Raw genomic sequence first — 26801 nt, forward strand, 5'->3', positions numbered from 1 at the left:
ACTATTAAAATGTGAGTTAACCTCACACGAACTCACATTTTACTAAAGCGCATTTCTGTAGGTCACTGCATTTAAACAATTTTAACCTTCCGGGTTACTGGGATTTTCTGTTCATGCATCTAAATTTCCCGGTTAATCCAAAAATACAAAAGTCCCCGACATACGTTCCAGGACTTCTTACTTCGTCGAGTTTTACGTAACTCGGTAAATTATAAACGGGTAGTAAAGTCGATCCTATTGCATTTGCGATAATACCAATAGCTGGAATTGTGTGTGTTTTTACGTTATTATGATGAAATGTGTCCCCTTCACTGAAATCTTCAGTCATATAAAAAAAAAAAAGGACCATAAATAAATTGTAAAAATCTTCTCTTCTTTCCAATTGTTTTTTTGCTCCGTGTCTCACTTGTCCAATTTGTGCGTGCCGTGATCGTCGTTATTGATTGCTTATTTTATTTATTTATTATTTTTGTTTTAAATTTTACAATTATAAAAAAAAAAAAAAAAAAACGGGCGAAAAAAAATTGATGTAAATACGTAGTTGCGTAAGTCGAGGTCTTACTGTATCGAAAAATGTTCAGCAACCTACGTAAAAAATATAGCGAGAGATAAAAAAATTACTGCGTACTCGCGAATCCAATACGATGTGTCCCTTTATTTTTTGCGATGTCGATTTTAAGTTTAATAGCTTCCCTTTATTTTTTACGCTGTTGCGTATGATTTGGTCATCAACATTATAATGGTTCTTTAGAGATTATTATTATTATTATTATTATTATTAGACATATGGTGCAAGGAAGCCTGAGGCTTATGCTGCACCAGCCAAAAAAAAATTTGAGTTACCCTGTGTGTGTGTTTGTGTGTGTGTGAGAGAGAGAGAGAGAGAGAGAGAGAGAGAGAGAGAGAAGTAGAAGGAAATTCACCAAGAAGGAGAAGAATGATGATATCCAGCTGAGGACCCTGGGTGTGCCAAGCCCATACTCACCAGATGTGAGCCCCTGGGGTTATAACGGATGCACTTTTGAATAATTCAAGTTTTTGTTTAACTGAAAATGCAACTCTTTTGCGTTTACCCATCATTTTCGCGATTTCTAAACAAACAAAAAAATTACTATAAAAAAATTCTCACATCCCTGACATAAATAACGAAACAAAATTTGCCCTTTTGCGCTGCAACGGAACACAATCGACGCGACGCACTAAAACAAACTAAACATTTGTCTCTTTTTTTTTTTTTTTTTATTATTTTTTATTTTTTTTTTTTTGAGTGGCGTGGGTGAGCCAGCGGGGATTGCAAGATAACAGGTACACTAATCTCCCAATGACGACTTATAATGCTGCTTGTCGCTTATTTACGACTTGCAAAATATCTGTTTATACCTATTCTAGTTATTACTTGAATTTTAAGATTTCAGGTTGATTTTTTTATTTTTTATTTTTTTTTTTATTTGGAGTCTTGAAGTGTCCCGGTTAATCGAGAATCTGCTGTATATTGATAGGATTTATATCTAATCCTATATCTAATAGATATATCTAATCCTATCAGTAACCATGAGCCCTGGAGGTTGTCACAGACATTCTCTCAGATATGCCAGACAAGCTGTACTTGCTACCTGGATGTCTAAAACGCTGATGGAACTGATATTCGGGTGACACTCAAGTCAAGTGGACCCAATTTCGGCGAAGTCCGGACGGTCTGTGACAGCCAAATCCTCTGCTTGCACCTTCACGATGGTGGGACTGTTAGTAATCCTGGGTATAACCTCCATGCACAAGTACATGGTGGGTGACCACCCAGGTATGAACCAACGTAAGCAGGGGTCGAGGTGTGGCGCCCAAACCACATGGAGGAACGCCGCCCCTCTATGTTACCAGGCAGTACTAGGTGGTAGATGACTCTCATCAACCGGTGAAATACCACCACATTGCTTATTGGAGGCTTGAAGTGGTGGAACCTATGTTTAGTCTCTAGAGCTAAGTTCCGGTCAACCCTTCCCTATCTCTTCCATCATGCAGTATGATTTATTACTTTTGAGGTTATGATGAACGTCGTGGCGAGATCCAATATTCCTTATATTTTAAGGGTACAGCTCTAAAACGGTTTTCGCAGGCCGGGCCGCTAGTTAGTACACGGGACCGAACCTATTGAATACACCATGAATTGTTAAACTAATAGAGCAAGCTTATCTGCGAAAAGATCTAAGCCTCCCAAGGACTTCCTAATTCATTTCACAAATATACGTGGTCTCAATTCTAATCTCAACAATGTCCATTTCCACTTGCAGTCTGCCAAACCCCATGTACTTTTTCTGACAGAATCTCAGTTATCGATTGATTCAACTACTGCTCATCTCAGATGCCCAAATTATTCGCTGTATGATTCCTTTCGCCTCAAAGGTGGTACCTGTCCATACGTCCGTTCTGATATTCCCTATCAGAGACTTGACAATTTGGAATCTCCTCTCTTTGATCTTCTCTTGCTTAAAATCTCTCTACCTCATTGTGTCAAATTCATCTATTGTCTCTACCATTCTCCCAACTCCACTAATCACTTGGAGCTCTTTGACTTCCTCTCTTTGCAACTTGACTTTCTCCAGTCCAACTTTTCTAACAGTGAGGTTTTTTCCTTGGTGATTTTAATGTTCACAACTCCAGCTGGCTTCCGTTTTCTAGTCACACCGACCCAGCAGGTCGCGATGCTGAGGCTTTTTCAATTACTAATGACCTAGCACAGATTGTTCATTTACCTACAAGAATACCGGACAATCCTAATCATACAGCCAATACGCTTGATCTTTTTCTCTCAAACAACTCTTCTAAGTACACGGCCGAAGTGAGAGGTCCTTTTGGCACTTCAGATCAAAACTTGGTGATTGTCTCTTCTCCAATGGAACCTTTATCTCATGGCTATTCCCAACCTCGTGTTGTTTGGCATTACAAGAATGCAAAATGGGATGACCTGCGAGATTTCTTTTCTTCTGTTCCTTGATCGGATTACTCTTTCTAAACTTCTGATGTCAACGTTTGCTGATATTGTGTCAGTGAAATTATTCTTGCAGGAATGGAATACTTTATCCCACACTCCACTTTAAAACCTCGTCCTTTATATAAACCCTAGTTTTCCAATAAATGTGCTAAGGCTGCTCAAGAGAAGAATGTTGCATATCGTAATTGGCTTGTTTCTAATTCTCAGTTTCATTTTCTGCCTACATCAAAGCTCGCAACAATTCTAAAGCAGTTATTAATCAGTCCAAACTAGAGTTTGAACAGGCTAAGAGTAGAAAACTTACTTCTTTCCCTAATGGTAGCTGAGCATTCTGGTCTCTTGCCAAATCTATTGGCCGCAACTTTTGCCCATCTCTGCTCCCACCTCTGTCCAAACCAGATGGTTCTGTTGTCACTCCAGCCAAGAATAGAGCTGACCTGCTAACATCCCATTTTTCTTCCAGCTCATGTATTAATGATCTTGGTAAAACATCTCCCACCATTCCCAACACGCTCCATTCAATGCCTCCTGTGGTCTTCCGTCAAAAAGATATCAGAAGGATTTTGATGAATCTTGATGCTAAAAAAGTTCCAGGTCCTGATGTTATTTCTCCAATTGTTCTCAACACCTGTGCTCCTGAACTTACTCCTATCCTTTGCCGCCATTTTACACTTTCTTGTTCCAAAGGTGTTTTTCCTTCTGCTTGGAAATTTGCTCATATCCAGCCAGTTCCTAAAAAGGGTGACAAATCCCTCCCATCCAATTATCGTTCCATTGCAATTACTTCTACTCTTTCTAAAGTAATGGAGAAATCAATTAACCGCCAACTCTTAAACTACGTAGAAGTCTTCCGTCTGATCAACTATCGCCAATATGGATTCCGTCTGGCGTATGTTACCCATTTATGGACTAATTCAATGGAAAGTTTCGGTGAAACACAAGTAGTTGCTCTACATCTCAAAGGCTTTTGATCGTGTTTGGCATAAAGGTCTTTTAAACAAGCTTCCATCTTATGGTTTGCCAACTGTTTTTAGCAATTGGTTATCCAGTTTTCTCTCTGAGCGCTCACTGAGGGTGATGGTAGATGGCTCTCTGTCTTCTAACTTCTCCACTAATGCCGGTGTCCCCCAGGTTCAGTTCTTTCCCCCACTCTTTTCCCCTTGTATATTAATGATCTTCTTCCATTGACTGGAAATCCTATCCATAGTTTTGCCGATGATAGCACATTGCATTCCACTTTGCATTTTGAGAAACCTTGTCCCGCTCAATCAGCTTCAACTTCTCGAAAATCTGCTACCAATTCCTTAAATGCCTATCTTCAGGTAATTCTCCAGTGGGGCATAGACAACTTAGTTGATTTCAACCCTTCTAAAACTCAGCTTGTCTTATATCTCGCAAAAAGGATTCTTCTGCTCCTATGCTTATCTTTAGTGACACTCCGATTTCTAGGCAAAATGATATATCTCTTTTGGAGATTACCCTGACTTCTAATCTCTCTTGGCACAAGCACATTACAAATATTGCTTCCTCTAAATCTAAAAAACTTGGTTTTCTCTTTCGCTCTCGGCGTTACTTTTCTTCCAAACAGCTGCTCACTCTGTATAAATCGCAAATCCGCCCTGCCATGGAATATTGTTCCCACATCTGGGATGGTGCCCCCAAAACCTCTCTCTCTCAGGCTACTTGATTCCATTCAGAAGAGGGCAGTTAGGTTAATTAATGATTCATCTCTAACAGAGTCTCTCCACTCGCTTTCTCATAGACGTACTTTTTCTGCTGCATGCCTCTTCTACAGATACTTCCATGGGCACTGTTCTTCCGAATTAGCTTTTATAATTACTGCTCTCTCTCTTTCAAAACAGTCCGAACACGTGCCGCCACCAGCCATCATCCATTTACTGTCCAACTTCAAATCCACAGAACCAACTTTACATCTTCCTCATTTATTCATTCAACTGCCGTTTTCTGGAACAACCTTCCTTCATACGTATTTCCTGAAAATTACAATCTACAGAAGTTCAAGTCCAATGTCAACAAATATCTTCTTTCGTCTTCTCAACCTCCAACCCAAGCACGGTACTAAGTACTATAGGTTCTAATTCCTCTCGTGTTTGGGGTTCACATAAAAAAAAAAAAAAAAAAAACAGAGAGAGTAATACAGCTAGGAATCGCGAGTTCGATTAACGTGATATTCAGTTAACGCTATTTGAAAAATGATACCACTTTTCACTTTACACGATGCAAATTTCCAGTTAACGCGATATATATATATATTTTTTTTTTATGCGATAGTTGAAAAAGATTTGAATCGCGCGTTAAGCTTACCGCGAGTCGTACGGTCAATAAACAAACATTACCTGCTGCCCGCCTAGATGTGTTCCATCAACCATCGGAAGAAGACGTGTTTGTCTCCTGCTAATAAAGCCAATGCAGACTTGCATTTAAAAATCCAAATTTTTAAATGAGCCAGATGAAAATGTTACCGCGAAGGAGATAACGGTAAAAGAATTAGATAAAACCTTTCGTATTGCATAGAACCTCAAACAAAAGGTTTGATGTTCTCTGCGATATTTATTTCGCCTGGGCCCAGAGAACATTGTTGTCGGCTATCGGAAACTGATTGATGAAAAGAGAAAGTCAAGACTGTTCAAATATTACCGCAACAGTAATTTCTTCATTGTGTATTTTATGTCAGAGGTTCCCAAAGTTTCTTGGTTCACGGCCCCTTTAATGTCTCAGTAATTTTTTCAAGGCGCACCCAGACCAAAAGAAATACCTAACAGTTTCGTTTAGTAGTTAGGTCCAAACAACTTAATAAGAAATGCTGAAACTGTGAACTATCTCGACCTAGTAGTTCGCGCGGTGTCCGACAGATGTCAATTTTCGCTGTGTTTCTCTCGAAAATTTAAAATATTCCGCGGCGCACAGTTTAAGAACCGCTCTTTTATGCAATAAACATTTAATTCCATAATTATTTTCATTATCTTTCACATTATATACAGTTAAAAAGTTATTTAAAAGGTATTTTTGAAATTCTTATGGACATTCCAGAAGGTCAATGACCAATTATAATTTTTTCTATTGGTTATGATATTCGATTAACGCGTTTCGGTTTTGCGCGATGCGTTAGCGGGACGAATTAATCGCGATAATCGAGGCCCGCCTGTACTCTTGATCTGGTTATCAGCAGTGATCATTCGTGTATTAAGAATTTGCAGATAAAGGAACCACTAGGTGGCAATGATCACAGTGTACTGATGTGGGATTTACTTAAAGATATAATTACCATCAGGGGTAAAGGAAAGGGTTTTTGCTTCCGTAGGGTCTCAGAAAGTTTTTAAATTCTGTACAGTGGAATAAACTGACGATGTTACCAACAGTAAATTCTAAGTGGGAAGCATTCAAGGAATTAATCGTGGATGCTACTAAAAGTTTCATACCTATTAAGAAATATTGTTCAAGGTTTAGGCCTAAATGGTTATCCAATGAATTAATGAGATTCGTCGCAGAGAAGAAAAATGCATGAGATGCATATGGATTATCAGGCGACACAGAAGCCTATGATATATAAAAGCTAGTCTGTAATCAAGTCACAAAGGAGGTTAGGCAGGCGAAGGCAGATTACGAGAAAGTTTTGGCAAAGGATGCTAAGAAAGATAGCAAGGATTTCTTTACTTATATAAACTCTAAAAGGAAGGGGATGAATCTGATTGGTCCACTTGATATCGATGGTTCGACTGTAGATGATCCTGCTCAGATAGCAAACAAACTGAATGAGTATTTTTCATCTGCCCCTTATGAATTTATGCCCCTTATGTTCGTAATCTGAACAAGTGGAAGGATTCCCATCAGAATAACTCCTATATAACTCCTTCACACATGAGGAGTTATTAAGGTTTGAAAATGCAACAAGGTTATCAAATTGTAACAGCGTGCTTAATAATTTTGTAATAACTGAGAACAAAGTGGAGGAGAAATTGTTGAAGTTATACATAAGAAAGGCACCAGGGGTGTCTAAAGGAGCATCCTTAGACTCAGCGGAGGTCCCCATGGACTGGAGATGTGCAAATATGTCTCCAATTCACAAAGGGGGATCGAAGGGTGACACGAGTAATTAAAGACCAGTTAGTTTAACTTCTGTTCCGGATAAAATAATGGAGTCACTGGTTAAAGATGCATTGCAAGATCATCTAGACAAGACTGCAGCAATAATTAAGACACAGCATGGGTTTGTTAAGGGATAGTCTTGTCTGACAAATTTGATAGGCCATTATGATGTGGTTACAAAGTAACTGGATGCAAAAAATAATTTTGATATCATATATTTGGATTTCAGGAAAGCTTTTGACACTGTTGCGCATGAAAGACTATTGTACAAATTGGAGCAGAATGGTATTAAGGATTAGTTGCTACAATGGATAAAAGGATGGTTAAGTGGGAGAAGACAGAGGGTGGTAATCAATGGGTGCTGCTCTTCATGCACTAATGTTATTAGTGGAGTCCCACAGGGTTCGGTGTTGGGTCCACTGTTGTTTTGTATATTTATCAATGATATTGATGAAGGTATATCAGGCTTAATTTCGAAGTTTGCAGATGATACAAAGGTTGGCAGGGTTGTTAATGACAGTAATGGCAGTGTGCTACTGCAAAAGGGTCTAGATAATTTGGGCAGATGGGCTAAGAAGTGGCAACTGAAGTTTAACCTTGACAAATGCAAAGTACTGCATATGGGTAGAAGTAACCCCAGAGAAACGTACCAACTGTGTGGTACTACACTTAAGGTGGTAGAAAATGAAAAAGACCTGGGAGTAATTGTGCAGTCAGATATGAAGTTTTCTGAGCAATGCAGACAGGCTGCCAGGACAGGTCATGGGGTTTTGTCAATGATATATAGGAATTTTGCTAGCAGGGAAAAGGAGGTGATAATCCCTCTGTATAAGGCAATGGTCAGGCCTTGAGTACTGCATACAGGTCTGGAGACTTCTTTTTAGGAAGGATGTAGATTTACTTGAGCGTGTACAGAGAAGGGCAACAAGATTGGTGAGGGGAATGAAGGGATCCTCTTACCAAGAGAGGCTCTTAAATTCTGTAAATTGCACTGGCTGAAAACTAGGCACGTGCGCGGTGATCTGATTATGGTGTATAAGGCGTTGAATGGGTTTAGCACGCTGAATTCTGATGGGAATCCTTCCACTTGTTCAGATTACGAACATAAGGGGCATAAATTCAAATTAAGAAAAGCCAGATGTAGAATAGATGTGCGGAAATTTGCCTTTAGCCAGCGAGTGGTTAATTGCTGGAACAAACTTCCATCTGTCGATATGGAAGTTGATAGGTTGAATAAATTTCAGGAGGAACTGGACAGGCATTTGGAGGGAATGGTTTGATTTTTTTTTTTTTTTTTTTTGGCTGATGCTGCATAAGCTCATACACATGCTTTCTTGCATCACATGCCATCACTACTACTACCACTAGTACATAAATTTATAGGATTCCAGTTAATGGAAGGTCATTAATATAGAAAAGGAAAAGAGTGGGAGAAAGAACCGAACCTTGGAGAACACCAGAATTAGTGGAGAAGTTAGAAGACAGAGAGCCATCTACCATTACTCACAGTAAGTGGTGAGAGAGAAAACTGGATAACCAATTACAAAATACATTTGGAAAACCATAATATGGAAACTTATTTAGAAGACAGTCATGGCAAACACAATAAAAAGCCTTTGGAATGTCAAGAGAAACTCCTTGAGTTTCACCAAACCTTTCCATTGAATTCGTCCTGAGTTGGAGTTTGATATCATCATTCTCTCTCTCTCTTGGTAATTTTTTTTTTTTTTTTTTTTGGCTGGTGCAGCATAAGCCATGGGTTTCTTGTAGATCGACACTGATTGAAGGTTTCTAGATAGTTTAAGAGTTAGCAGTTAATTGATTTCTCCATTACTTTAGAAAGAGTAGAAGTAAGCGAAATGGGATGATAATTGGAGGGGAGGGATTTGTCTAACTTTTCAGAAACTGGCTGGATATGAGCAAATTTCCAAGCAGGAGGGAAAACACCTTTGGAATAAGAAAGTGAAAAAAGGTGACAGAGAACAGGAGTAAGCTCAGGAGCACAGGTCTGGAGAGAACAAGTGGAAAAATACCATCAGGACATGGTACTTTCTTAGCATCAAGATTGTTCAAAATCCTTCTGACATCCTTCTGACAGAACACCACAGAAGGAATTGACAATCAGTACAATCAGTTCATCGGTTGGAAGAAAAGTAGGATGCTAACAGGTCAGCTTTATCTTTGGCTGAAGTTGCAACAACCATCTGGTTTTGACAGAGGTGGGAATAGAGATGGGCAAACGTTGTGGCCAATAGCTTTCACAAGAGACCAGAATGCTCACCTACCATTAGGACAAGAAGCAAATTTTCAACTCTCAGCCTGTTCAAAATCTAGTTTAGACTGATTAATAACTGCTTTACAATTCTAAAAATATTACTTGACTAAATGCCTAACAATATGAAAGAGTTGGTTTATGCAAGGTTACTGCACATACATCATTTATACTACCAAGGTAGTACTGAATGGATGATTTAATTATATCTCATATTGTGAAAATAACCTTAACACCGACTGGCCAAGGTATTGCACTGCTTTGAATAAGTAACGCTTCTCCAGTGGAGAAGAATAATGTTACTTATTCTCGGCGGATACCACCACCCAGACAGTACCATTTCAAAGCTTATTGGCTTACTCATCGGTGAGTGGGCAGGTACTCTGTTGTTGCAATAGTGAATAATTGTGAAGTATAACAACTTGTGGAAGTTGATAGCCTAAATAAATTTAAATCTGAGCTGGACAGGTATTTGGAACGAATGGAGGGGTGAAATGGAAGCTGGAAGCGGGTTTTTTTTTTTTTTTTTTTTTTTTTGGCTGATGCTGCGTAAGTTTGCTTTCTTGCACCATATGCCTCTACTAATTCTAATAACTCCACAATATGAGAGATGCTTGGTGGTGTGCGTGGTTTAATCTAAAAATATTTCTTGACTAAATGCCCAAGAGTTACTGCAGATACATATGTTTATGCATAGTTACTGCACATACATCATTTTTACTACTAAGGTAGTATGAATGCATCGTTTAATTATATCTCATATTGTGAATACCTTCACAACGACCAGCCAAGAAAGCCAACAAAGCTTCAAAACGGTTCCAGGTGCCAGGCAAATTCGAGGTCAAGCGTTTCTAGTACAAATCAAATAGTGATCTTTCTCAGAGATAAAAGGTCTATTAAGTTATATCGTTTTCTATCAGCAGTTCATTTATCATAAATCAGTTCTACACTTGAAAAGTATCAAGTAAGAACAGAGAAAGGAAATTCACCTTTCTTTTTGTTATATATATATATATATATATATATATATATATATATATATATATATAAAACAAAATAATTAATATATATATATATATTAAATTGTTTGCTAACAACTAACCCTTCTAACTGCTTGGCCTCCTTGCGGCACTGCTCCTGCCTCACCATGACGGGGCCGAAAACCTTGGCAGAAAACTCCTCTTGCCAAGGGCGAAAAGGAGAAAAATGGCAAATATAAAATATATTGACATGGAAAACGACAACCCAAAGAGATTGAAGACTGATTATTATTATCATTAGCCAACATGGTGCAAGGAAGCCTGAGGCTTATGCTGCACCAGCCATAAAAAAAAAAAAAAATTCTGAGAGAGTAGAAGGGAATCACCAAGAAAAAGAAGAATGATGATATCCAGCTCAGGACCCTGGGTGTGCCAAGCCCATACTCACCAGATGTGAGCCCCTGGGGATAATCAGGTGGAGCAACCTTGCCCATCTTTCTTAATCTTCCACTCTCTTAATAACCAGTCTATGAGTAAATTGTCTTTCTTTGTTATAAGAAACATCTGGAGGGTATTACAGGATCTCCCAAGACTGCAAAGAGACTGCAATGAGGAGACTTACTTATAGAAACCATGAATCAAAGACATTCATCTAAGGGTGTCATATCGAGTTGGGATTTATCAAATGTCACCGATGAAAAAATAACCCAAGAACTGCAGGGACAAAACGTAATTGAGCCAAAAAGAATAATGATTAAAAAAGATAATCAACTAGCATCTACCAGAAATATTATTCTTACCTTCAATACACCAAACTTACCCTCCTCTGTAAAAGCAGGTTATTTATTTTGTCGCATTCACCCATACATTCCCAACCCTTTAAGATGTTATAAATGCCAAAAGTATGGGAATTCTCAAACTGTATGTAGAGGAACTCTTGTCTGCCCCAACTGTGGGTCCTCAGACCATATACAAAATGACTGTACTGCTACAAAAATGACATATCCAAATTGCAAAGGTGACCATCCTGCATATTCTAAGACATGTGAAAAGTGGAAAACTGAGAAAAAAAAAGTAAACTACAAGGTTGAGAACAAAGTCAGTTACCAAGAAGCAAGAAAACTAGTTGCACCAACTATAAACCAAAGTATTACCTATGCAGATGCTGTAACAAAAATATCAAGCAGTCTCCGTTCAAACTGATGTCATAGTCCCTACTAATAAATCGATTTCTGATTGGGCTAGAAATGTCCTCTCTGAGATGCAACCAACTGTTCGCAAGCAACAATCCAAGACCACAGACCAAGCAAATAATACATCTTTGACAATACCAGCGGTGTCTCCTCCACCAGTGATTGCTACCACATCTTATATTACAAACTCAAATGCTAAGAAAAATATTCAGGACACAACAATGGACACAGATGGCAGATCTTTACAGGAAGATCCTATTTTAGAAATCCATGCAGAAGAAGAGGAAATGGACACTGGTCGGCCAGTTTTCCCAAAAAAGACCAACAAAAATTGGAACGTCATAAACCAGTCACCTTCAAAAAGCAGTCAGAATCAACTTCATCAACTAAACACAAATAATGTCTTGTATTTTACAATGGAACTGCAGAGGCTTTCGTTGAAATACAGACGATATCCAAGATCTAATTAATCGATTTTCTCCAGTTGCCCTTTGTCTTCAGGAAACTTACCTAACCTTGCAAATTTCTGCTTCGATAAAGAACTATTGCCTTTATCGAACAGATCATAGTACAACAAATGCTGCCCATGGTGGTGTAGCAATCCTTATAAATTCAAAGATCCCAATTAAACATGTTCCACATCAAACTGAAATAGAAGCTGTTGCTGTGCTTATAACTCTCCATATTGCAATAACACTAGTATCAATCTACTTACAGCCAAACCACACTTACTGTTTAAAAGATCTTGAAGACCTCCTTATACAGATACCTCCACCACTGTGTATTATGTTAGGGGATTTCAATGGGCACCACCCCTTATGGGGGGAGATCCTAAATTAGATGGACGAGGTCGACTCATTGAGAGCTTTTTAGAGGCACAAACCTCGCCATACTCAATACTGGCACACATACTTACGTTCAGCTCCCAACTAGACATACCTCAACAATAAATCTCTCCATTTGTTCTCCTTTACTGGTCCCGACCACAGAGTGGTATGTTTTAAGTGATCCAATGGGTAGTGATCGTATGTAACCTATTAATAACACAGATTCCATCAGCTCAACCCTGCCACTCTTTTTGCTCTTAGAATTGATTCTATCACTAAACAACTTCCAAGTACTGTAGACACTTACCTTTATGCAGATGACCTTTCATCTCCTGTCATTCCAAAAACATGAGATCTATTGAACGACAGCTGTAGATATCACTAAATAAAATACAGCATTGGGCCAGCATCAACAGCTATCGACTTTCATAGCAGAAAACAGTTGCTATCCATTTTTGTAGACAGCACAATTTCATCCGGATCCTGAACTTCAAATGTCTAATATCTCTATCCCAGTCACTAATAACATCAGATTTCTAGGATTAGTTATGGACAACAAGTTAAATTTCTTACAGCATATTAAAAAAGTACGTACTGCCTGTCTAAAAAATATAAACATACTTAGAGCACTATCTTCCCTGACATGAGGTGCAGATCGTACCTCCCTACATCGATTATACAGGACATCTCAGATCCCCTCTTGATTATGGAGCTCTCGTCTATGATTCTGCTAGAATGAGTGCACTACGCTGGCTTGAACCAGTTCAACACAGTGCATGCTATGTGCTGGCGATGTTCTGATTGCACTTGGTGCATTCAGAACATCGCCAGCCCATAGCCTTTACATTGATGCTCATGAGCGCCCACTATCTTTACGTAAGAAATCACTATTGCTAAACTATGCTATCAAGATTCAAAGTTGTGCCTCGCATCCCATTCAGTCATACCTTTTCAATCCACCTTTAGAAATCCTCTACAGAAATAAACCTAGCATAGTAAAATCAACTGGTCTGCATCTTCTTGAACTGGCGCAGGTTTGGAATGCTTCCATCCATTCCGAACAACAGGTAGCAACTTGTACACAGCCACCATGGGTGCCACCTTCTATACCGACCTGTGACACTTACCTTTGTCAATGGGGAAAGAATATGTTGCAAGCTTCAAAATGTCAGATAACTTCATGCTGTTCACAATCAAAGATATATTGATTTTTCTCCAATATACACAGATGGCTCTAAATCTAATTCAAATGTTGGAGCAGCCGCAGTGTTTCCGAATACCACAATTTCGGCATCTCTTCTATTTCAATTCAGTATCTTCTCAGCCAAACTATATGCAATTAAGTTAGCTTTACAAAATCTCTGTTCTTTAAAATCTGCTATTTACACTGATTCCCTGCTCAATCTTAGCATTATGTAATTCTTCAGATAGAGTTCATCCTGTTCTTGATGAAATTAGAAAATTGTTACTACAGATTGAAAAACACCACCAACTAGTCACCTTCTTTTGGATTCCAGCACATTCTGGTATTTTGGGCAATAAACTTGCTGACAAAGCTGCCAAAAATCCTGCTACATTAGATTTAACGAATATCCCTGTTCCAGCATCAGACTATTCACTAATGATTCATGCTGCAAGCCTATCAGAATGGACAACAATCGGGCACTCTCAAACTAATAATACACTCTTGCAGTTTAAACGTGATCCGAAAATTTGGCGGTCCAGTATCCGTACAACAAGACGAGAAGAAGTAGTCCTTTCAAGGGCAAGAATAGGTCATACTCATCTAGCCCACCTTTATTTACTCACAGGAGACGATCCACCACAGTGTCCACATTGTTATATGAATCTGACTGTTAAACACATTCTCATTGACTGCCCCTACTATAGACAAAACAGAATATCAACCCTGTTATCACTGGTAAATCTTGATAAACCACTAACTTTAGAGAATCTCATTGGTGACAAGGCAAATATTTCTGAATTTTTGAACTATCTCAAGCAAAGTGGACTTTTTAATCATTTCTGATTTTACAAAAATTTCTAATATCCTTATATTATAAATGAATAGGCGCATTATAGCCATAGTAGCTTATGCGCCATCAAACCCCCATAACAACTAAAGCTTCAAAACGGTGCCATCTAGGTTGAGGTATCAATCGAGAATAAGTAACATTAGTCTTCTCCACTGGTGAAGCATTACTTATTCAAAGCAGTGAAATACCGCAGCCACTCATTATAAAGGTGAGATGTGACACTATGAGATATAATTAAACAATGAATTCATACTACCTTAGTAGTAGAAATGATGTATGTGCAGTAACCATGCATAAACCAACTCTTTCGTACTCTTAGGCATTTAACCAAGAAATACTTTTAGATTAAACCACGCACACCATCAAGCATCTCTCATATTGTGCATGCCCTGTTGTTGCAATAGTGACAACCATAACTGGGTTGTCACTATTGCAACAATAAGGTATGCCCACCCACCGATGAGTAAGCCAACAAGCTTCGAAACGGTGCCATCTGGGTGATGGTATCTGCCGAGAATAAATAACATTAGTCTTCTCCACTGGTGAATTAGCATTAGTAGAGGCATGTGATACAAAAAAGCAAGCTTATGCAGCATCAGCCAAAAAAAAAAAAAAAAAAAAAAAAAAAACTTCCACTTCACCCCTCCGTTCGTTCGAAATAACTGTCCAGCTGAGCCTTAAATTTATTTAGGCTATCAACTTCCACAACAAGGGATGGAAGTCTGTTCCACCAACCAACTACCCGCTGACTAAAGGCAAATTTCCGGACATCTATCCTACATCTGTCTTTCCTCAATTTGAATTTATGCCCTCTCAGGTGATTATTCTGAGCAAGAGGAAGAATGCCATCAGCATTGAGCATGCTCAAACCATTCAAGGCTTTATACACCTCTATCAGATCACCTCGCCGGTGCCTAGTCTCCAGACACTGTAATTTGCAAAACTTAAGCCTTTCTTCGTAAGAGCAACCCTTTGTTCCATTCACTAATCTTGTTGCCCTTCTCTGTACTCGTTCTAGCAGCTCTACATCCTTCTTGAAATGAGGCCTCCAGACAGTACTCAAGGTGTGGCCTGACCATTGCCTTATACAAGGGAATAATCACCTCCTTATCCCTGCTAGAAAAATTCCTGTATATCATTGACAATACACCATGAGCTACTGTTGCAGCCTCTTTGAATAAGAATCATTACTTATTCAAAGCAGTGCAATACCTCGGTCACTCGTTGTGAAGGTATTCACAATATGAGATATAATTAAACGATGCATTCAGTCACCTTGGTAGTAGAAATGATGTATGTGCAGTAACCATGCATAAACCAACTCTTTCGTGCTTTACCACTGTTGTGAGCATTGATGTAGGCAGAAAATTAACCTGAAGATTTGGATACAAGCCAATTACAAAATGCAACAATCTTATCTTGAACATCCTTAGCACATTTATTGGAAAACCAAGGTTTAGATAAAGGATGAGATTTTAGGGTGGAGTGTTGAATAAAGGATTTCATCCCTACAAGAATAATTTCGCTCATACGATCTGAGCAAAAAAAAATTGACATCAGAAGATTTGAAACAGTAATCCAACCAAGGAAAAGAAGAAAATAAATCTCACAAATGCAAAATGGGATGATTTCATCCCATTTTGCATTCTTGTAATGCCAAACAATATGTTGTTGAGAATGGCCACAAGAGAAAGGCTCCACTGGAGAAGAGACCATCACCAGGTACTTTAGGTACTCTAGCTACTTTAGATCACCAAGTTGTGATCTAAAGTACCTAGAGATCATTCACCTCAATCATTACTTAAAAGGGCGGTTTGTGAGAAAAAGATCAAGCGAATTGGCTGTGTGGTTAGGATTCTCTGGTATTCTGCCAGGTAAATGAACAGTGAGGGTCAGTAACTGCAAAAGCCTCAGCATCTCGACCAATTGGGTGTGCGTGACTAGAAAACAGATGCTAGCTGGAGTTGTAAACATTAAAATCACCTTACTATTAGGAAAGTTGCAGCGGTGTCAAAATCAAGTTTCAAAGAGAGGAAGACAAATAGCTCTAAGTGATTAGCAGCATTAAAACATAGCTGCCACTTCTCTGACCAACTTTGAAGTCTGTTCGAATCATCCTGAAGTAGTGCCGCTTGGCATTGGTCATTAACGACTCTGCCAATCTTTATGCCATCTGCAAATTTTGACACCTTCTATCCTTTCGTCGATATCATTTATGAAAATGAGATAAGGAAACAGATAAGAAAAAGCAATTTACATGCTTCCATCCTAGAGATTTCTAGACCTACAGGAAGTACCTATTGTCAGGGACACAGGAAATATTGTGTAAAAAGCAAAGGTAGAATAGGACCAGGGTATGTCTGCCAAGAGAAAAAGTTAATGACATTGTAGAGCAGCTGTCATCTTTTAAGAGCACAAAAGGTAATACTGTTGGTACCACTGATATTAAGAATAGAAGATCTGAGGATTTACTTAGTAGGTATACAGCAATGTTAATAAAAAGTTGACAGTTAGGATTAATTCTGCCCAGAAAAAACTGGAGGGAGAATGTGACACGAGGGCCCTGTCAATGAATTTGATTCCGGAAAGAGTGTGTAAGGCTCGTGAGAGTAGAACTTTTCTCAGTGTGATCTGTGCTAGCTAACAGCTGAGACTAATTTTACAAGGATGGGATTAAACAAAAGAGGTACAAGAATACTTGCTGATGTTAACAAGACAGGACCTACAGGAAGTACCTATTGTCAGGGACACAGGAAATATTGTGTAAAAAGCAAAGGTAGAATAGGACCAGGGTATGTCTGCCACCTACAGGAAGTACCTATTGTCAGGGACACAGGAAATATTGTGTAAAAAGCAAAGGTAGAATAGGACCAGGGTATGTCTGCCAAGAGAAAAAGTTAATGACATTGTAGAGCAGCTGTCATCTTTTAAGAGCACAAAAGGTAATACTGTTGGTACCACTGATATTAAAAATAGAAGATCTGAAAAGCAGTTTTCAGACCCACCTTAGGTGGGTCTGAAAACTGCTAGTTTGGGTGATAACACAGGCTAATACATTAACAGTGGCCAAAGCAGAGTTGAAAATGATTCTTGTGCTGCTTCTGTTGAAACCTGTAGCAAAGAAAAATTTTGGGGACTGTAAGACCTGGAAGTCCTCATAGAACAAATAAATACATGGGCATAGAACAAATAAATACATAGGCATAGAATAAATAAATACATGGGTGGTGTTTGGGTTAATAAGAGTCAAAACAGGTACATGTATACTTGTTTGTACCAATGCTGGGAGTACAGTAAACAAATCTGATAAGTTTGAAGTACTTGTTCAGTCATCAAATGCAGACATTGTACAGGTATCAGAAACATGATGCCACACAGACATAAGGGATACAGAATTTGAATATGAGTACAACTTACTCATTATATTTACCAGGATGTAGTTATGCTCTTGATTAAGACAGATAGAACCTAAGTCAGTATACTCAGCTGATGTGAGTGGCCAGTCTGCGTACTGCATAATATATATGATAAAAATGTCCATAACCTTTAATATAACTACTATCAAGGGTTACGGATATTGCTTTCTTAAAGGTGACCACAAAGGCCTTAAATACTTTTTAAATTCCATTCAGTGGGACCAGCTGATGATGTTACGAACAGGAATTTTTAAATGAGAAGCATTCAAGGAAGTAATCATAGTAGCTACTAAGTTTTTCATCCCTACTAAGAAATACTGTTCAAGGTTCAGACCTAAATGGATGTCAGATGTACTGAAGAGAATAGTGGTAGAGAAGAAAAATGCATGGGATGATTACAAATTATAGGAGGACAAAGAAAGCTAAGTAGGTACAAACTAATCTGCAATCAAGTCACTAAGGGAGTTAGGCAAGCTAAGGCACAATTTAGAAGTCTTTAGCTATATATGCAAAGAAAATTAGCAAAGAATTCTTTACTGGTGTAAACAGTAGAAGGAAGAGAATGAACCACATTGGCCTGCTAGATATGGCTGGTGTAACTATTGAAGATTCTGTTCAGTTTTCTGACAAACTGAACAGGAAATCTTTTGGCATATTCAATGGTACATTATACCTGCATGGAGCCCATGAATAGATGGGGGTCCCCAAAATGGAATTTGGGGACCCCATCTAAAGAAAATGGGGGGCTCCCATCAACATTAAATATTGAGTGACAGAAGAACATGAACTTGGTTCAGCTCTCCGTGTTCTTTTGTCACTCAATATTTAATTTTTCATTGTGATTTTAATGTTTGTTACACACATTAAAATCACTACCTGCCGAATTATTCCACTGCATCTCAGTTCTCCTTGGACATTCACTCAAGACTGGTTGATGAGATCACTATTTAAGGAAGAACCAAATATAAAACTTCATCAAAATTGGTAAAAAACCATTTTTGATAAAAATGTAATTTTCAAATTATTCGAGTAAAGTTCATTGATCTGGGCAGGTAGAAAGTTCAGTTTCCGATAAAAATCACTTAAAAATATTAGTAAAAAACAGCAATGAGTTTCTGAAACTGATTTTGGGCCTCCCCTCTGATCAGGGTCCTAGGCAAATGTTTTTTTTTTTTTGCTTATAGGATAATGTGCCACTGAACATATTCCTGTACATGCTTCCCAGACACTTCATGATGGTATGCAAATCTTGCAATTTCTGCTGTCTTAGCTGGCATTTTTTATTGAAGTCTAGATATAGAATTCAAATAACTAAAGGTACTTAAGGAAAGATAAAAGTACTTACAGAGATGTTTTAGCCCTGAGTGGAAATTAAGTACGGGTGTTGAATCAGTAGAGAATATAGGAACACGAATACTTATTGGCAGGTATGACGCAGATTGTCTCGTGATTTGGGCCAACAATAGCTGTTATTACAACACAATTCTTCGAAATCAGAACTAATTTACAAAATTATAGACAAAATAACTGCTAAATTAACAACTTATTAATGCTGGAGCTAAAGCATAAAAAAAAAAAAAGGAGCAGCATTGAGACCTTAGCATGGTAGAAAATTAATTACTTGCAACTGATCAGGTGCAAGGATCATCTGACTAGTACAATTTATCTATGCCTTTCAGTTTTGTCTGTATTGCTGTCAGTTTTAATTATTGTTTTTTTTTATTTGACTCACTTCTGTTGCAAATTACCTGCAATTTGGCAAACACAATTTTTCTTCAATTTAATAGTAATGTAAATTAATATTTTAAAGATACGTGTGCTACAAATTACCAAACAGAGTTTACTTTTCATTCCCAATTGCATGCTTAGCAGGCATAAAATATATGAAACCAGTGAAAACAATAGCAAATAGTGGCTGTCCAATTTTGGCAACCACATGGTAGCTGAATAATATTAAAATAAAAAAATTAATTATTTTTCTACATCAGAATCTTAGAATAGCTACACATCATCATCATCATCTTGGAGTGAAACTTTGTTCATTCCATAAATCGTCTGGGTGAAATGGCTAATATTTTAAACTATTCTCTCTAAAATTATGTGTATGTAGGAGCACATTTTATTCTATAGCCACTGGAAATGTGCCTAATGGCAGAGAGTTATGGAATTACAAACATGAAAAAATAATCAAATCGATGAACAACAACCATTGAACTACTTCAACTTCATTGAAGTAGTTCAATGAAATACTATTTTATTCACGTGACTTAGTTTCACACTAAAATTTGGTTAACTTGTGAAAATTACTATCAATCAGACTTTTTAATATTATCCTTTGATTACTTACCATGATAAATCTACAAATCAAGTGGGCGCGTTCTCTTACTTTTCCTCTTAAAATTTCTGTTGCAATAAGATCCTTAAGACGTTCACTGAACAAATAGATCTTCCAGAGATTTGGACGAGAAAACTGGAGAGAGTTTAAGAATGCATACTTATTACAAATATTATTTACCAATATGCATAAATATACATATGTGCTAAATTTTAATGAATATTTTATAAAAAGTTTCAGTTAATACAGTGACTTCTTACTTTACACCTGTGTAAATCATGCAAATTTAAAATAATGCGCAGAAACTGTATTTATGGAGAGTGCCACTAAAGAGGAAGTACATACCCAAACAGATATTCAACCTCAACGAAACAGGTTTATATTGGAAAAAAAAAATGCCTGATCGTACTTATATTTCCATTGCTGAAAAGAAGACTGAGTTTGGCTTTAAGGTAGCGAAAGATCAACTAACACTTCTGTTTAGTGCTAATATGGAGGGTCATAAACTGAAACCTGTGTGCATTTACCACTATCAAAACCCTCACGCCTATAAAGGTTATAACATGTCATACATGCCTGTGTACTGGTGCTCAAACCATAAAGGGTGGATGATTGCTGTTATTTTCAAAAGCTATCTTGGATCTCAGTTACCACCAGAACTGGAAGTGTATTGAAAGGCAGAAGCAATTCTATTCAACATTTTACTTATTCTTGATAATGCCACAAACCATCCACACATTATTGTTGATGTCTGTTACAATATCAAGATTGTTTTTTCCCCAGCAAATACAACCTCAAATACTCCAGCCTAAGGACCAACATGGGATTAAATCTTTTATGGATCAGTATTTAAAGTGCATTCTGTCTGATCTAATTGGCAAGACCAACCACGAACAGATAAGTGTGCAGCAATATTGGCAAGCCTTCAATATAAAAGATGCTTTAAAATTCATTGATGCTGTATGGCGTGAAGTTCCACATAACTGTATTCGAAATTTGTGGCATAAGTTATGTCCAGATCTTAGCAACTCCTTCAAAGGCTCTGATACCGATGAAGATTATACACAAACTAAAGGCAACTGATGAAACTAACTAAAATGATAGGGTTCACTGAAGTGGAGGCAACTGATATCGATGATTTAATTCATTGGCAACATCAAGAATTGTCAAGTGACGATCTCTTTGCACTGGAGCAGCATCGCATTCAAGAGGAGGAGGCAGCAGCGAGTGAAAGCCCAGAGGTTAAAGAAGAACAGAGCCTGGCAATGAAAGGAATATCAAAAGCATTAAATCTTATAGATGAAGGCCTAAATCTGTTAACTGGTGAAAACCCTAATCTTAAATAAAGCTCTAAAACAAGGGTTCTTTACATAGTGCTTAGAGTACCATTTAGGATCGGTTGTGAGCAAAATAAATTTTGCTCACAACCGATCCTAAATGGTGCTCGCAAGCACCTTCGCTTAAGCTAAAAAAATTTATATATAAATCTTTGTATTTAAAAAGGGTGCTTTCTATTTCTCAACTTTCTGCACTATTCTACAAAAATCCATGCAATCTTCGCCAGAAAATCTTTCTTTTGTTAGTGATTGGAGGAAAATTGTATATTTCGCGACATTTTAATCTCAAAAATATTCAAAGTTTGATGGTATTCTTAAAATTTTCTTATGAATTATTGTTAATTTGACATTTATTTAGTAAGAAAATGTTTATAAAATACTTTGTTCAGACTATGATCATTGTTGCCATAGTGTCACTACAACCGAGGATACTGCCCCGTGCGATGCCCAATTTCGGTTTTAACAGGTTAGAGCAGATCTGAACAGGTTTCTACCAGGTTTTGTTCAGTTGCGCTGCTGCAGCAGGTGCCATATATGTATAGTGGTGACTTTAAAGGTGATGGGAGTGCTATAGTAAGAAATCTTTTGATTTTGTGTGCAAACGTATAAATGTATTTTCTTTTTACACATTTAACTAAAGTTACTAAGCCATATCAAAATGGATAAGTTTTTAAAAAAAGAAACGGAAACGAACATGAGGAAAAAAATGATGCATTAACACTACCTTCGCAGTCATCTGATTTAGACCTACACGTTTAAAATGCAAAGGAAAACAATATTAAAAATTATGCATTTCATTCCTCTTGGGAATATGATTTGGTAACAGATAATAGTAGTGGAACTGGTGTAATTCGCTTATTATGTCAGGCATGTCTGGCTGGCTATCGGAAGTTGAATTGTGAAAGACATTACCAAACATGCCATAAGAATTTTCATGAAGCTTTTCCAAAATTTTGTGATATTAGAAAAGCTTATCCTCAAGAAGGAAAAAAATAAACTTGAAAGACAGAAAAATATTTTAAATTTAGGTCAAGCTAATAGTAGTAAAGTGTTAGTGAATGAAAAGTCATTTATTTTATCAAATATAATTGCAAAGAATTCATTGCCTTACACTAGTGGTGAAATAATAAAAATTTGTGTAGTGTCATCATTAGAAGTGCTTGCTAGCATCTTACCAGAAAAACAGAAAGCTACCTTGATTAGCTCCACCAAAAATATTCCTTTGAATAATGATACGGTTTCAAATCAAGTTCAAAACGTGACACGTAATATTCAATGAATTATTAAGTATAATTGAAAATCATGTATTTTTTTCACTTGCTCTTGATGAGTTGACTGATGTTTTGGGCAAATCACAACTCATGTGCTTTGTTGGTTTGATTCAACATGATGGCAGCTGTGAAGAATATTTTTTGGCTATTTTGCCACTTACTTGTCATACAAGTGGAAAAGATGTATATGATCCACTAATGAAATTCCTCACAGTGCACAAAATTAATCTGAATAAATTTATATCAATTTTTACCGATGCACCATCCATGTGCCTTCCACGACAGGTAAAAACAAAGCCCTTATTGCTTATCTTAACAGAGATAAAAAAATACCTAATTTTGTGCATTATCACTGTTTGATTCGTATTGAGACCTTGTATTCATGAATGAAAGATCAAAAAGAAATTATATGTCTTGAAGTGATTGTTAAAGTTATCAACCATTTTATTGCTAAATCCCTAAATAAGCGACTTCTAAAAATATTTTTGGACGATCTTCAAGCACTGCATTCTGATCTTATTACCCATACAGAGGTTCGTTGGCTCAGTCGTGGAAAGGCGCTCTCCAGATTTGGGAGGTGTTTGAAAAAGTAAAATCTTTTCCAATAGAAAGCAATAAAGAAAACCTTTTCAAAAATTTTTACTGAAGATTTCAAGATTGCTTTCATTCATGGTTGACATCTTCAGTCATTTAAATGAGTTAAATTTGAGGCTACAGGGAAAAGATAAATTTGTGGTAGTTTTATACAAGGAAATTATTGCATTTTAAGAAAAAGCTTCAAGTGTCACAGAATCAAGTTTTAAAAGGATATTTGCTTCGTTTTCCTACTCTTAAAAAATGTCTGAAGGAAACTGCTGGGGAGTGCCCATCATTTTCAGAGGCGGAATGGCCATAAGACTTACCGGGTAAACCCTGGTGACCCAGAGGACAGAGTGATTTTGGCAATAAACACGAATATGAGGCCGCTACAAGTTTTCCCCGGTAAAAATTTTTACCCAGTCCACCCCAAATCGTTTGTAATGAATGTAATCAAAAGACCTTAGTGACCAATTCCAAGAAAGAGTTGAATACTTGAAAGAGCACCTCCCAAAATTTGAATTAACTATAAATTACAGATTGAAATCAGTAACTTGGAACAAATGTTCAATCAAAATGAAGTAGAAGCTGCTGAGTTGGAACTTGTTGATATTCAGTTCTCTTTATCTCTGAAATGTCTTTTCCAACACAAAACTATTTTAAAATTCTGGGGTTCTTCTGACTGCAAAAAATTTCCTTTATTACAAAGAGACGCGTTCAAAGTACTTTCTATGTTTGGATCAACATACACGTGTGAAAGTGCTTTTTCATTAATGAACAATATAAAAAAAAATAATAATAAGGGCAAGATTGTTGACATCACATTTGGAAGAAAATTTGCAATTATCTCTTCATAATGGAGAAATTCATTTCAAAAGTTTGCCATCATCTCTTCAAAGTCGAGGTTAAATTTTCTTTAGGCACCCCCTTTCAGCTTTTAATCTGAGACAAAAGCCTCGTTTGCGGCACGGCTCTGAGTCGCCCGGTTGGTAAGAATGTGTTACATTTTACAACACACACACAACACAGCGGCAGCCCCCAAGGCAGAATGCGCTGGTCCCAAAGGAACTAGTAGTTGTTGGTGACTCTATTGTCAGGGAAACGGGAAACATGCTTTGTAAACAGGATAGGTGCAACAGGACCAAGGTATGTCTGCCAGGGGCAAAGGTTGATGACGTTCTAGAGCGGATATCATCTTTTAAGGGCACAAAAGGTGATATAGTTGTACACGTTGGCACTAATGATATTAAGAGTAGGAGACCGGCGGAATTACTTAACAAGTACAGGTCACTGATGAAAAAAAGCCGTGAATTAGGGTTGAATTTGAAAGTGTCTGCAATTCTGCCCAGACACGATAGGAGGGAGTATATGATGAGAGCCCTGTCGATCAATTCGGCCCTGGAAAGATTGTGCAGGGCTCAAGGGGTAGAATTTTTTTCAGCCTGGTCTGTACTTGTTAACAGTTCTACAGGGATGGGATACACTTAAATAGAAAGGGAGCAAGAATGTTTGCTGATGCTATCGAGGCAGTGTTAGGATTGTCGAAAAACTGCTAGATTGGGGGGATACAAGGACTAATAGATTAACAGTAGCCACTGGCAGAGGAGAAAGTGATTCTTGCACTGCTTCTATTGGAATGAGCAGCAGCCTGGAAAATAAGATGCAGGATATTTCAGAGACTGCTGGGATCATTGGGGTACAAGTAAACACATGGGTTGTGTTAGGGTGGCTAAGAGGAAGAGCAGGTGCATGTATACTTGCGTGTACACCAATGTTAGGAGTCTAGTAAATAAATTTGATGAATTTGAGGTATTGCTCAAAACATCAAAGGCAGATATTGTTGGAATTTCGCAGACGTGGTGTCACACAGATATAAGGAATGGAGAACTGGAATTTGGGGAGTACAATGTCTACAGAAAGGATAGACAGGATAGGAAGGGAGGAGGGGTTATGCTATTAGTTAAGAAGCACATAAAATCCAAGGAAGTGAAGCCAGTCGACATCGCTGGACAGTGCAGTGTCGAGTCAGTTTGGGGTGACATAAGCATTGGGAGATCAAAATTGAGAGTAGGAGTGTGCTACAGGCCTAATGACTCTGATGAGTATAATAAGAAACTGTATAGAGAAATAGAGTGGGCCAGTAAATCAGAGAGTCTTATTATGGGGGATTTTAATTTCCCAGATATTGACTGGAATTTGGGGGCTGGTCACTCACACACTACCAAGGCTTTTGTGGATTTATTGGATGATTGTTTTCTACATCAGCATGTTTGGGAGGCAAATAGAGGGAGTAATACTCTTGATTTGATTATCAGTAGTGATTCTTCATGCATTAAGAATCTGCAGATAAATGAACCACTAGGTGGCAGTGATCACTGTGTTCTGAAGTGGGATTTACTCAAAGATGTAACTGCCATTAGGGGTAAAGGGAAGGGTTATTGCTTTCGTAAAGGCGACTACGGTGGACTGAGACAGTATTAAAATTCTATACAGTGGGATCAACTGATGATGTTACCAACAGCAAATTCAAAATGGGAAGCATTCAAAGAACTTATCTTGGAAGCTACTAGACTTTACATACCAACTAAGAAATATTGTTCAAGGTTTAGGCCTAAATGGATGTCAGATGAACTAATAAGGCATATGGCAGAGAAGAAAAATGCATGGGATACATACAAATTAACACGTGACACAGAAGCCTATGATAGATACAAGTTGATCTGTAACCAAGTTACAAAGGAGGTCAGGCAGGCGAAGGCAGATTACGAGAAATCCTTGGCAAAGGATGCGAAGAAAAACAGCAAAGAGTTCTTTACTTATGTAAACTCTAGAAGGAAGGGGATGAATCAGATTGGTCCACTTGATATCGATGGGTCAACTGTTGATGATCCTGCTCGGGTAGCTAACAAACTAAATGAATATTTTGCATCGACATTCACACATGAGGAGTTATTCAGCGAGGGGAATGCCAGAGGTGTATTCAACTCTGGCAGTAAGCTAGAGAATTTTGTAATAACTGAGAGTAAAGTGGAGGAGAAATTGTTGAAGATAAACACAAGAAAGGCACCTGGGGTGGATGGAATCTATCCAGTTATATTAAAGGAGGCAGCAATGGAAGTAAGCACAGCCTTATCCATAATTATGAGAGCTTCCTTGGACTCAGGAGAGGTACCCATGGACTGGAGATGTGCAAATGTGACCCCAATTCACGAAGGAGGATCAAAGGCTGACAACTAATTATAGACCTGTGAGTTTAACTTCTGTTCCCGGAAAATTAATGCAGGCACTGTTTAAAGAAGCACTGAAGGATCATTTAGACAAGACTTCAGTTATAGCTCAGACACAGCATGGTTTTGTTAAGGGGAAGTCTTGCCTGACCAATTTGATTGGATACTATGATGCAGTCACAAAAGAACTGGATGCAGGGAATAACTTTGATATTATATTCTTGGATCTTAGAAAGGC

At 37.8% G+C, this 26801-nt stretch overlaps 1 protein-coding gene across 1 annotated transcript in view; it reads right to left on the bottom strand.

Moving 5' to 3' along the window:
- LOC150091124 (uncharacterized) overlaps positions 1 to 26801 on the bottom strand; it is a 110148-nt gene that overhangs the window by 80636 nt on the left and 2711 nt on the right. The window contains exon 2 of the mRNA XM_090382060.1: positions 20165 to 20287. Coding sequence (XP_090238186.1) covers positions 20165 to 20287 — 123 coding nt within the window. The remainder of the gene's footprint in view (positions 1 to 20164; positions 20288 to 26801) is intronic.

The sequence above is a fragment of the Mastigoproctus giganteus genome, chromosome 1 (assembly GCF_048544385.1).
Source record: "Mastigoproctus giganteus isolate SK-2022 chromosome 1, ASM4854438v1, whole genome shotgun sequence".
Classification (NCBI taxonomy): Eukaryota; Metazoa; Arthropoda; class Arachnida; order Uropygi; family Thelyphonidae; genus Mastigoproctus; species Mastigoproctus giganteus.